This window comes from Globicephala melas, chromosome 2, assembly GCF_963455315.2.
Source record: "Globicephala melas chromosome 2, mGloMel1.2, whole genome shotgun sequence".
NCBI classification, from domain to species: Eukaryota; Metazoa; Chordata; class Mammalia; order Artiodactyla; family Delphinidae; genus Globicephala; species Globicephala melas.
In genome coordinates, this window is record NC_083315.2 from 150,562,877 (window position 1) to 150,576,011 (window position 13,135).

At 46.0% G+C, this 13,135-nt stretch overlaps 1 protein-coding gene across 1 annotated transcript in view; it reads left to right on the forward strand.

The window, feature by feature from the left end:
• The window catches only part of FLVCR2 (FLVCR choline and putative heme transporter 2), a 62,451-nt gene that overhangs the window by 35,498 nt on the left and 13,818 nt on the right, over nt 1-13,135 (forward strand). The window contains exons 4-5 of the mRNA XM_030831813.3: nt 7,485-7,552; nt 8,751-8,854. Coding sequence (XP_030687673.1) covers nt 7,485-7,552; nt 8,751-8,854 — 172 coding nt within the window. The remainder of the gene's footprint in view (nt 1-7,484; nt 7,553-8,750; nt 8,855-13,135) is intronic.

Consider the following 13,135-nt stretch of genomic DNA (forward strand, 5'->3'; position numbering starts at 1 on the left):
ATTCAAGACAAATATCTGAATAACAGTAAAGTCGCAAGCTTTGTGTTTTAACTTGTCCTATTCCGATCCCCTCTTCCAGGCTCTGTGGTAGCCTTGAAAACCAGCAGCCTCACAGCCACTGGAGGGGACCAAACAAGTTTGGAGCTCCCCCAGAAGTCCCATCCCTAGGTCACTATTTGACTTCTGTGGCAGTTCCCTGCAAAGGCCCCATTCAGAGGATTTGCCTATATTTGACCTGACTCAGAGCTTTCTCAGTGGGAAAGCGCTATTTCCAGGGCATGTGTTGAAAGCGATCACTGTTTAACATCACAGCTGCCTGAGGTGGCAATACCGGTTGGGGTAAGCAAGAGGCTGACCAAAGGTCTTGAAAGGAAAATCTGGAGAATGAGATGTCCAGGGGGCTTTGGAAAGCTCTGACATATTCTTAGGAATCTAGAAATCCACATGCACATGCAGAGTTGTGCACATGCCCAGGAAAGACCTGAGAAAGCCCTGAAGTCTCACCTCTGGCTGAACTGGAGGCTCTGTGTAAGCAGAAGGTGAAGGCTAAGGCAGAGTTGTCACCACCCTGCTGGAGCATCACAGGCGAGTCCCAACGCACACATAGAGGTCCTCAGCAAAGGTGGGACACTTGTGGGCTTAAAGTATTTAAGGAAATCTGTCTAATCCTTAGTTCAAAACTAAGCTAGTGGAGCAGAAACCTCAGTGGCTGCACATGACAAAGAGCACAGACTTTACAAAATGAGTCCAGGAAAGTCAGTGAACAAGCAGCAGCCACAGTAACAAATCCTGGGGAAGGAGGAGAATCTCATTTCTAGAGTTGACATTATATTTAAAATGTCCAGTTTCAACAACAAAAAAAATGAGACATGCAAAGAAACAGGAAAGCAGGGCCCATACACAGTTAGAAAACTGTTCCTGAGGAAGCTCAGAGGTTGGATGTAACAGAAAAAGGAAGTAGCTCAGCTGTTAGAAATATATTCAAGAACTAAAGGAAACCAGTGTGTAAAGAATGAAAGAAAAGTAGAGAATGATGTCTCACCAAATAGAGAATATCAAGAAAGACAAATCAAAAAGAACCAAATATAAATTCTAGAGTTGAAAATACAATAACTGAAATGAAAAACTCACTAGAAGGCTCAACACTAGATTTGAGCTGGCAGAAAAAAGAATCAGTTAACTTGAAGATAGGTCAAATGCAATTATCCTGTCTGGGGAACAGAAGGAAAAAAGAAAGAAGAAAAATGAGCAGATCCTCGTAGACCTGTGGGCAACCAGCAAGCACACCAACACATGCCTAACAGGAGTCCCAGAAGCAGAGGAGAGAGAAACAGGTGGAAGTAAATTGCCCTCAGAAAAACAGTCCACTTCTGCGCCTCTGGAAGCATTTGACTATGTTGTGTGTAGATAGAATTTATTAACATTTTTCTCAAAGGCCTGAGGTGATCCCAGTGAGGAGTTAAACTAATCTGGTTGTTTGTACACACTTCATTATAGTCAGAGAACCACAAGCCTTATTTTTGTGGTAGAGAGTTGGACTTGGTGACAGGGATCTTTGCCTACAAGGAAATGATTCTTAGGCTGAATCACAGATTTGGGAAAACGTGTTATTGAGCCTTTACTGTGTGTCAGGCACCATGTGAAGTGCATGCATTATCTCATTTAATCTTGAAAAGAAACCCATGAATTAGGTGTTCAACTGCTTCATTTTATACCTAAAAAAACTGAGGCTCTGATTGAGCTCCTCGTCCGTAATTAGACAGCTAGCAAGCAATAGAGCTTAGATATAAACTTCTGTCTGCCTGAGATCAAAGCCTGTCTTCCTAACCACCACACCATTTTGCCTTCCTGTGCAGAAAGGAGCCTCTTGGAGACAGAGCCAGGGGTCTGTTTTCAACCTCACTCAACTGAGTAGCCTCTGGGTCTGTCTAGCAGGGGTGGAAGTGGTGTATGTCCTTCCTCAGATTCAGTCCTCAGACCAATGGCCTTTCTTCTGAGATGAGGGTCTGTAGTTCTGGGGTTTAGAAGCAGGACCTACCTACACTGACCGGCCATCTTTGGGACTTGGGGATGGTGAGGTTTCATCCGTAGTGCATCTCTCTGAGGGTTACAGGTCATGTAAAGGCACTCAGTCCACCTGAGAATCCCTGCTTTCTTCTCCCACTATCTTTGCTCCAGATTAAAAATGCACACACAATCAAAAAAACCCTCTATAAATTCAACTAAGTCCTTTGAGACCTCCCAGAATGCCTCCCACCTTCCATGCAGTTTCAGGTTGAGCTTTGAAGAGGGAAATGGTTCACAGTTTATATATACACACATATAACCATATAGTGCATATGTACATTACATAGTACATATGATGTTCCTATTTTCCTCTGAATTATAAACACTTAAGAGCATGTAGTTGGGAATCAAGCAGTTGATAGTGTTTCATGGATGTATTTTCTGGATTTGGGTGGACATGTTTTGGAGTAAGAGCCTTGGCTGGGGGACCAGTGAGTTCAGAGTTGGTACGTAAGGAATATAAGGTCTAAGTTTTAGTGTCAGCTCTGCTAATTACTGAGTGTACCACCTTCACCCATCCTGTGCTCATCGTGTGTCTCTCTAAGAACCACCCCTCAGAAAAGAGTAATAACATTTGCTTCCCACTGGAGTTCCCTGGATGGAAATGAAAGCTTTTAAACTAATTGTGAATCAAAACACTGCGTGCAGCCATAATGCTGTTGTGTTGGGAAACTTGACCATTTCCTACAGTCTTTTTGTTTTTTGAATGAAGTAGATTTCGACACGTAGGGAGTAGCTCTCGTGCAGCCAGTGGGTTGTCCAGTATTGTACTGGTAGTGACTTTCCAAGTGCTTCTCCAAGCTGCTGAGTCAGCTGCCCCGAGCTAAGGTGCGGTGGTACAGTAAAGGCTTTGGAGGAATTCCAGTGCGGCTGCCTTTTCCCCACGGGCTTCTGGCCACACTCTTAGAGGTAGGTTTCAGACAAAAATTAAGGGCCATCCGGCTAAGTTGGAATTTCAGATCCACAACAAATTCTTTTTTAGTATAAACATGTCCCACAACTATTTGAAGCATTCTTACGCTGAAATTCAAATTTAATTGGGTGTGCTGTTTTTGCTTTTTACTAAATCTAGCAGCCCAGTTTAGAGAGAAGGAGGTGCAGAGGCTGGGTTTGTGCTTGATGTTGCTGAAATATCACAGGAATGAGAAACTACCACCTCCTCTAGCAAAATACCCTCCCTGTCACCGCAGGAAGACACAGGGCTGGAAGCAGATTCCCCGTGGGTCCACCAGAGCCTGGGGCTGGGCAGGTCTTGTGGTGAGCGTCAGCCGTGGGCGTGGGGTGGGGTGGGGTGAAGTAAGAACCTTTCTTTGGCTCCCCCTCGGATCTCCAGGCCTTGCTTTCACATGGCTTCCCTAACGTCTTTGCATTGATGGCTCACGACTGCCCTGGTAAACAGACTGGTGAAAGGCTCCTCTTCTGGACAGTGTCCTCCAAGGGATTGCTCTTCCCTGTCATCCCCCAGCCTTGCCTCCAGCTATGCTTCTGAAGAATCTGTGCAGTGTTGGGCGTCTGAATTCAGAGCCTCAACATGTGTCCTGAGGACACCTTTCCTTGGGGCTCTCAAGGGCTTTACACCGCCCGACCTGGGCCTGGGCAGGGGCTTTGTGCCCCTTCAAGATGCTGGCTTCAGGGTGGGTGTAAGGTCCTTCTGGGATTCCCTGGAGCTTTTGCCGAGGTCAGGCTGGCCCTTTAAAAAGAGGGTTTTCTACAAGTTCAGGAAGGACAAAAGGGAAATGAACACAGAGTAACCAGAACCCAGAGATGGGATCTGGGATCAGCGTTTCCCACGCTGGCCTGATGATAGAGTCCCCTGGGGTGCTGGGTGGTGTGTGCCTCGATTCCTGCCTCTCTTCTGGAAAGTCAAATTCAGATAGTCTGGTCCGGGCCTGGGAATCTGCTTTTCACAAGCATTCCTGGAGATTCTGGTTCGCAGCAGGGTTGAGAACCTCTAGAGTAGGTGTGCTATGGGTGATTCTCCTGAAGCCCCTTCCCATCCCAGCTGCCTCCATGTTAACCCCAGCCTCTGAGGGCCTGGGCCTGGTCTGTGATCTTCCTATGCCCTAGGCCATTTATCCCCAAGTTTAAGAAATGCCAAGGGCTTTTGTTGTGTTGTTGTTAGAATGCGGATTCCTAGCCCCAATCCAGGGGAATCAGATTGAGTTGGTCCAGGGTGCGGCCCAGGAATCTGCATTTTTAGACTCTGAGGCTTTCTAATGCCAGTGGTTTCTAAATGCCACCACCCTTTGAAAAAACTTAGTCTTGACACAGGAGAGAAACTCAGAGTGATGACAAGTCAGTCCCTTGTGCCTTCCTAAAGCTCACCCCCTCAGTGACCTGCACTTCTCCCACGTGGCTGATATCAGGGGTGACCAGGCCTTTCAGGGGCCATAACATTTCCTCACCTGGCAGGCTTACCTTGTTGGGGATAATCACACCCGAATATAACACAGTCACCTGCATTCCTGTAAGAGGTACTTATGCACAGGGCAGAGCACACATGTCATTCCTGCCCTTCAGTGTGGACACTGGACCCTTTGGTTTGGGCAGTGGAGTGGACTTGTGCCATTTAACTGTGTCTGGCAACCTTTGGCAATATGGGAGGGACATCTAGATTCAAGAGAGAGAGTCAGAATTTCTAATTCCTTTAAGGTTGGACTGTAGAAAGAATTGGAAAGAATGGTAGCCTTCCAGGATGAACCCCTGCCCCCTCCACATCCTCCCTACCTTAGCCCTGATTCCGTCTCCTGTCTGGCTGGGAGCAGGGGATGGTGATTGGTAAACCAAACTAGTCTAGCAGAGCCAGTAGGTCTCAAACTTTGAGCCTTATCAGAATTACCTGGAGGGCTTGTTCAAACACATTGCCTGAGGAGCCCTACTCCCAGTGTCTACAGCAGGAGGTCTGGGTGGGGTCAGGATTTGCATTTCTAACAAGCTGCCAGGGAGGCTGATCTGGAAGTGATTTCTCTAAACCTTTAAGCCTCAGAGCTGCTCAGCCTCAATAGCCTGGGTTAGCCTGATCAGGACTGTTTCTCTCCACATTTTTGAGGGTCAGGAAAGTGCTGGTGTTTGACGTGGGGTGTTTTTTCCGCCCAGTCCTCCTGGATAATTTCGCAGTTTCCTGAGGATTCTGCCCTCCTTGTTCATTCCAGGTGGGCACAAGCTGAGCTTGGCCTCGTGTATGCCCTGGCCCCTGGCCCTGTTGGGCTGAGGGGCAGGAAGGGGGCTGAGTTCATCCTCCTCCCTGCACGCTTCTTCCCCACACCCGCCCGCAGTTCAGGAATGTGACTCCTTGTGGGCTCTCTTGACCCAGGAATGGAATTTCCAAGTGGCTGGGTGTGTGGTATGAAGGTGCGGCCGGTATGCTTGTTGGGTTGCCGAGAAGTTGCCGAGAGTCTCAGAGTCCTCCTGACCATGAGTGTGGCAGTTGCAGTCACATCTGGTCACACTTCTGGGTTTGCCGACTGACTGTTGGCCCTGTGCCCCTCAGCAGGTGGCATTGAGCTCAACCTTGTTGCATCCCTGAGGTGACCTGCTGGGAGAGGCTGGGGCACGAAATTGCCAGTAACCTGAGCTGGGGAAATCACTGAGGATCAAATCTGTAAGGATATGAAATCAACGGTTTAAGATGGAGGACCTGGAGTCCATAGTCTGGGTTTGAATCGAACCCTGCCTCTTACTACCCGTGTGATGGTGGGAAGGGCAAACCAAACTCCCTTCCCCATTTTGCAGGAGAATTTGACCTTCACTTAACTTTGTATCTCATTCCCCTGGGAACCTGACAAAGGGAGTAAGTCAACTGCATTTAGGCAACATTGCTTCTGATAAGAAAGACCTATTGTGATATAAATGACTGCAGGTGGACTGGGTGATCTTCTTACCCCTGTTGGGAAACCATTCTTTGTGCTTCTCTGAGCACAGTGACCCTTTCCACTGGCCTGTCCTTTATGGAGATCCTGGTAGCTATGCCTGTGGATGAGTCAGCAATAGTGGCTCCTGGGAGGGGTTAAGCCAGGGTTGGGTGCCATGCCCACCTTTCTCTGCACTGAGCTGTCACCTCGGGGGCAAAAGAGAATAGCTTCTGAATGGCTCTATGGACTGGGGTTCTGTGGACTGGCTCCAGTGAAGAGGAGCTCCTGCGGCTGCCCTGTCTATGAACTGTGTCCTCTCTTACATGCTGCTAAGTGGACCTAATGCCAGGTGTGCCAGTGGTAGTTGTGTGAGCCTCAAAATTAGTTAAAATTAAAAAGACTCCTGGTGGGCCTTCCAGAGTGACCTCTGTATTTGTTTTTAAAATCTGTGTGCATTTTTCTTACCTGCAAAATGGGAATGAGAATATTAGGTACTTTCTAGGATTGTTATGAGGATCGTAAGGTGTTTAGATTGTAAGGTGCCTAGTACATGAGTGTATGCTACTGCCATCACCACCACCACCACCACTACCACCATCACTACCATCATCACCACCATCACCACTACCACCATCACCACCATCACCACCATCACCACTACCACCAGCACCATCACCACCACCATCACCACTACCACCATCACTACCACCATCACCACTACCACCATCACCACCATCACCACTACCACCATCACCACTACCACCATCACTACCATCATCACCACCATCACCATCATCACCACCATCACCACTACCACCAGCACCATCACCACCACCAGCACCACTACCACCAGCACCATCACCACCAACATCACCACCATCACCACCATCATTATGAAGGGAAGGCAGAAGGCCCTTCTCCTCTGGATCAGTTTCAGTCTCATCTTAGTCACTAAGTCACTGTATGGCTTTTGACAAACAACCTCATCTTCTAAGGACACAGATTCTTACAGTATATGCTAGGTGCTCCATTTGTTTCTTGGATGAATCGATAAATTAGAGTCAACTAAATGCTCTTTAGGGTCTTTTATGGTTTTGAATATAAGATTTTGTGTGATGTTGAATCTGAGAAAAAAGTTGGAGGGATGTGGAAAGAGGTGAGAATCTACCTGCAGAGGGAGTGTTATCAGGGGTCAGAGGTCTGGAGCATTCTGGTGAGGGGGGACAGGTCATCAGGAGGAGGTGGAAGGGGTCCAGTACTTCTGCTGGCCCCTTAGGTCAGGTCAGCGCTTAAGAGGAATGTAGATGGCTCTGACCTGGGAGTAATACTTTCTGGAGCCTGTGTTTCCAGGACAGGGATAAAGGGATGAGAGGGCAGTGGTGTGTGGCTAAGAAGAGGTTCAAATGGTTAGTTTTGGTTGTTTTGGAGTATTTCTTCTTTGAAACATTACCTCCAGTGGCAACAAGAATGAGGATTTCTGACCTCCCTCACCACTGTGGGGAGAAGCCAGCAATGACCCCAACAGGAGAATGACCCTAATGCTGTGTTTCTCCCTCCCTCCTTCAGGTCTGAATGCTGGTGCTTTTTATGCCTTGTCCACTCTGCTGAATCGCATGGTGATCTTGCACTACCCGGTAAGGGTGTTCCCTCAGCTTGCTGGGCCCTGAGAGAAGGAGGTTCCTAGTCTGTCTGGGCAGGAGCTGGGGTGGCAGCGTGGTACGGCGTGTGCTCCTGAGATTTGGAGGGAGGCGGCCCTGGGTCTCAGCCCCAGCTCCGGTGGCCCTCAGCTGTGTAATAAGCTGGTTAGTGTCTTTGAGCTCTCATTCTCTTTTCTGTAAAGGAAGCCTAATTACTTACTGAAAGATTGATTTTAGGGTTAGAAAGTAAATAATAAGGTTTATATATGTAAAGCGCATAGCATGGTGCCTGGCAACACAGTAGGTAAACATATATACAGTAGAATCACATATGAAATAAATTAAGTTGTGAAATGTGGGCAAGGTTTAATTTTAACGTTTTATTTACCCAGCAGAAAGCATGTTTTAAATGTTTCCAGAACCAGCGAGGGCTGGATACTGGGAATGGAACATTGAGTAACCAGGAGTCGGGATCCCGGGTCCAGCCCTCTTTTGAAAGGTTAAGGCTCTCACGCTTGTGGGAGGGGTGAGCCACTGTGGCTGAGCGTTCCAGTGTTGGAGGTTGACAGGTCTGAGTTCAAATCCTGCCTCTGCTCTTAATAAAGGCCTCATGACCTTGGGCTAGTAGGTTATTTTCACTGTGCCTCAGTGTCTTCATCTGTAAAATGGAGAATATTGATTAACCTTCTGGTGGGGAATTAGGAGAATTAAATGAGATGATGATATAAAATCATCAGCATGGTGTCTGGCTTTGAATAAACGCTCAAAAATATATAATTATTATCTTCCTATCTCTTCAACAGTGATAACTGAAAAAACCTAAGTATGGAATGTTTCGATATACATAATTCAGTTTTTCCATCTGTGAAATGGGAATAATGGTAAAGGTTTGCTATAAGGATTACATTTTTAAAAATCCATCTAAAAGTGGTTTCTAAGGACAGAATTTGGTTCACCCCAGCATCCAGTATCATGCACACACATCCAGGGTTATATTATGTTGGGAGGAGCAATTATTCTAGGATTCTCTCTCCACTGGCAGCTTCTTACAGGCCATCTTGTCCTGATACTTTCTGAGAATTGGCTCTAATGAAGCCGGAGTTACTTGCCTTTGCCCCTTTGCCTTCTGCTGACTGCGCCCTGTCAGATATCTTGTCCCATCACTGAGCAGTCACTGGGGCTGTGGTTTCACCAGGGCGAAGAACTGAATGCTGGAAGAATCGGCCTGACCATCGTCATTGCAGGAATGCTTGGGGCTATGATCTCAGGCCTCTGGCTGGATAGGACCAAAACCTACAAGTAAGTGACTCTTCCTCTTGGACTGAATCAGGGACCCCTGTCTTGAAATGACATATTCATTAGCAACACGGCTCCAAAGATGTGGGTGTGACAGCTGGGGGTCTGAATGGTCAAGCGGGGAGTTCAAATATATCTTCTCTGAGCCTCAGTTTCCCCATTTATAAAATGAGGGAAGCAGTGCCTGCCCTGTGGGGATCATAGGAAGATTAGAGATAGGGGACATGAGGCCTGTCAGAGTTCCATCCCCCAAGTAGCTTGCGGAAGAAGCAGAGGAAGGAGAAAATAAATGTGGAAAAGCATCAACAGTCGGACAGTTTGTGGAAACTCCACGGAGTGGGGACGAGGAGGTGGTTCCTCTGCCCTGTTCCCATAGCTCCCTCGTGGACCGCATGGGGTTAACCAAGGTGCTCTGTGCTTCCAACAATTTACAGTGTGTCATCTTGCAATTGCTTCCACTTCATTGGTAAGTATTACGACATGCTTTAGTCCTGATTGCCCAGTGCATTCCTAAGAGCCACGAAGATTTTAGTGGATGTCAGGCTAATCCAGGACGCTTACTAAAAATACAGATTCCTGGGCCCTACCCTCATGGATGCCAATTCAGTAGGGGAATCTGCGTTTATAAAAAAAACTAAAAATAGAACTACCATACGACCCAGCAATCCCACTACTGGGCATACACCCTGAGAAAACCATAATTCAAAAACAGTCATGTACGAAAATGTTCATTGCAGCTCTATTTACAATAGCCAGGACATGGAAGCAACCTAAGTGTCCATCGACAGATGAATGGATAAAGAAGATATGGCACATATATACAATGGAATATTACTCAGCCATAAAAAGAAACGAAATTTAGATATTTGTAGTAAGGTGGATGGACCTAGAGTCAGTCATACAGAGTGAAGTAAGTCAGAAAGAGAAAAACAAATACCGTATGCTAACACATATATATGGAATCTAAGGAAAAAAAAAAAGGTCATGAAGAACCTAGGGGTAAGACGGGAATAAAGACACAGACCTACTAGAGAATGGACTTGAGGATATGGGGAGGGGGAAGGGTAAGCTGTGACAAAGTGAGAGAGTGGCATGGACATATATACACTACCAAACGTAAAATAAATAGCTAGTGGGAAGCAGCCGCATAGCACAGGGAGATCAGCTCGGTGGTTTGTGACCACCTAGAGGGGTGGGATAGGGAGGTTGGGAGGGAGGGAGATGCAAGAGGGAAGAGATATGGGAACATATGTATATGTATAACTGATTCACTTTGTTATAAAGCAGAAACTAGCACACGATTGTAAAGCGATTATACGCCAATAAAGATGTTAAAAAAAAAAAAAAATCAACCCGGATGCCTCAATTCAGTAGCCAGCCTTGGGGAAAATGCTCTGGAAACAGAGGGCCAACTTGTGTCTTTACTGTGCTCCGCATGCACTGGGCACTCAATTAGTGCTGGCCAGTAGGGCAGCTGCCAGGCCAGGGTTGTCCTGCTCTGGGGCAGATCAACATTCTGGGCTGCTTTGTCAAAGCCTCCAAAGTTCCCAGTGTCTGGAGGCAACAGACAGTGGCAGACCTGTTCTCTGCCACACAGATCCACTTCTGTGAGGCTCTGGTCAGACCAGGGCTCTCTCTGTCTGCCTTTGTCAAAGGCCAACCCTGGGGATGTGGCTGCCTGGCTGGACACGACGAGGAGCCCAGCTGGGCTTAATTACTGCTGGTGAAGCTGGGCTGCTGCCTTGTCTTTGCCATATGTCAGTTGTTTGCTTTGGGTAGTGAGGACGCCACTCCCGAACCAGGATACAGCAGCGTCTCCTTTTCTGGGCTTGCTGTGTAGCAGGAGAAGGGAGAGATTGGAATGTTGCCTGGGCGGGGATGTGGGCAGCCAGATGATTCAGGTGAACTAGAAAATATGGTGAAAATACAGTGAAAGGGCTGGGGAGGACACTGCAGAATCCTGCTGCCACCAGTTCCTAGTGTCACACGATGTCTGCATCCTGCAGTCAGCATGGGACAGTCTTCTCCCTGCTCTACTACGTAGGCAGAGAAAGGGCAAGAGAGCTCTGTCATCTGGTCACTTTGGTGCCAGTTCCCTTTTCCCTGAGCCTCCCAGATTTGTCCTGTTTGGTTTGGAGGCTGGAAATTGGATGGTCAGGTCCCTTTATCTCTGGCTGAGACTACAGTTTTGTAGACAGGCTAGTGGTTTAAGAAGAAGCTATATGTAAACGAATATGGGAAAGATGAGCTTGTGGGGTCAGTGAGGGAGATGGATGTCCATGGAGTTGGGTTCTGCAGAGGGGGAGGGACTGGATGTGGGGAGCAGGGGGAGGAGGGATGAAGCTCCTCTGCCCTCAGCAGCTGCTTTGAGGACCCAGGAGGGAAGGGCGTCCTTCAGAGGCTGTTGGTCTTTCCCACAGATGCAGCCCCATCCTGTGTTAGTATTCCTGTGTGTGGGAGTAGAGGGAGCACAGGTTTCAAATCCCACCTCTGGATTCGAATCTTAGCTGTGCACTTCCTGGGCAGGTGACTTTGGACGAGTAACTTGACTGGTCTGAGCTCAGTTTCCTCATGTGTCATATTAGGGAGAGTCATACATCTCTTTTTTTCCTACCAGTTTTGTTGAGATATAATTGACATACAGCACTGTATAAGTTTGAGGTATACAGCATAATGATTTGATTTACATACAGCATGAAATGATTGTCGCGATAAGTTTAGTGAACATCCATCATCATATACAGATACGAAATTAAAGAAATAGAAAAAATTTTCATAATGAGGACCCTTAGGATTTAATCTCAGCAACTTGCGTGTATAACATACAGCAGTGTTCATTATATTTATCATATTGTACATTACATCCCTAGTACTTACTTATCTTATAACTGGAAGTTTGTACATTTTGACTGCTTTCGTCCAATTCTCCCTCCCCCTACCCTATCCCCACCTCTGGTAACCACAAATCTGGTCTCTTTTTCTGTGAGTTTGCATGCTTGTTTGTGTTTGAAGTATTATTGACCTACTACACTATGTTAGTTCCTATACACAACATAGAGATTTGATGTTTCTATACATTTCAGAACGATCCCCAAGATAAATCTGACTTGCATCTGTCACCATACAAGGAGGTTACATAGTTATTGACTGTATTCCCCACACCATACATTTCATTCCTTTGACTCATTTATTTTCTAACTGAAAGTTTGTACCTCTTGATCTCTCTCACCTGTTTCTTTCCTCTCCCCCATTCCCTCCCCTCTGGCAACCATCTGTTTGTTCTCTGTAACTCTGTTTCTGTTTTGTTTGTTCATTTGTTTTGCTTTTTAGATTCCACATATAAATGATATTATATAGGATTTGTCTTTCTCTGTCTAAGTTATTTCACTTAGCACAATATCATCTAGGTCCATACATGTCGTTGCAAATGGCAAGATTTCATTCTTTTTTATGGCTGAAATATATGTATATGTACCCACATCTTCTTTATCCATTTGTCTGTTGATGGGCACTTAGGTTGCTCCCATATCTTGGCTATTGTACATAATGCTACAGTGAATATAGGGGTAGTACATATATCTTTTTGAATTAGTGTTTTCATTTTCTTGGGATAAATGCTCAGGAGTGAAACTGCTGGATCATCTGGGTGTTCTATTTTAAAATTTTTCTGAGGAATCGTCGTACTGTTTACCGTAGTGGCTGCACCAATTTATATTCCCACCAGCAGTTCACGAGGGTTCCCTTTTTCATGTACTTGTTGGCCATCTGTATGTCTTCTTTGGGAAAATGTCTATTCAGATCCTCTGCCCCCTTTTTAATTGGGTTGTTTGTTTTTTGATGTTGAGTTGTATTAGTTCTTCGTATATCTTGGATTTTAACCCCTTATCAGATATGTCTTCTCCCATTCAGTAGCTGACCTTTTAATTTTGTTGATAGTTTCCTTTGCTGTGCAAAAGCTTTTTAGTTTGATGTAGTCCCATTTGTTTGTTTTTTGCTTCTGTTTCCCTTGCCTGAGGAGATATATCAAAAAAAATTACTAAGACTGATGTCAAACAGTATACTGCCTATATTTTCTTCTAGAATTTTTGTGGTTTCAGGTCTTAAATTAAATTTAAGTCTAATCCATTTTGACTTTATTTTTCTGCATGGTGTGAGAGAGTAGTTGAGTTTGATTCTTTTGTGTATAGCCATCCAGTTTTCCCAACACCACTTATTGAAGAGTCTGTCTTTTCCCCATTGTATGTTCTTGCCTCCTTTGTCGTAGGTTAATTGCTCACATAAATG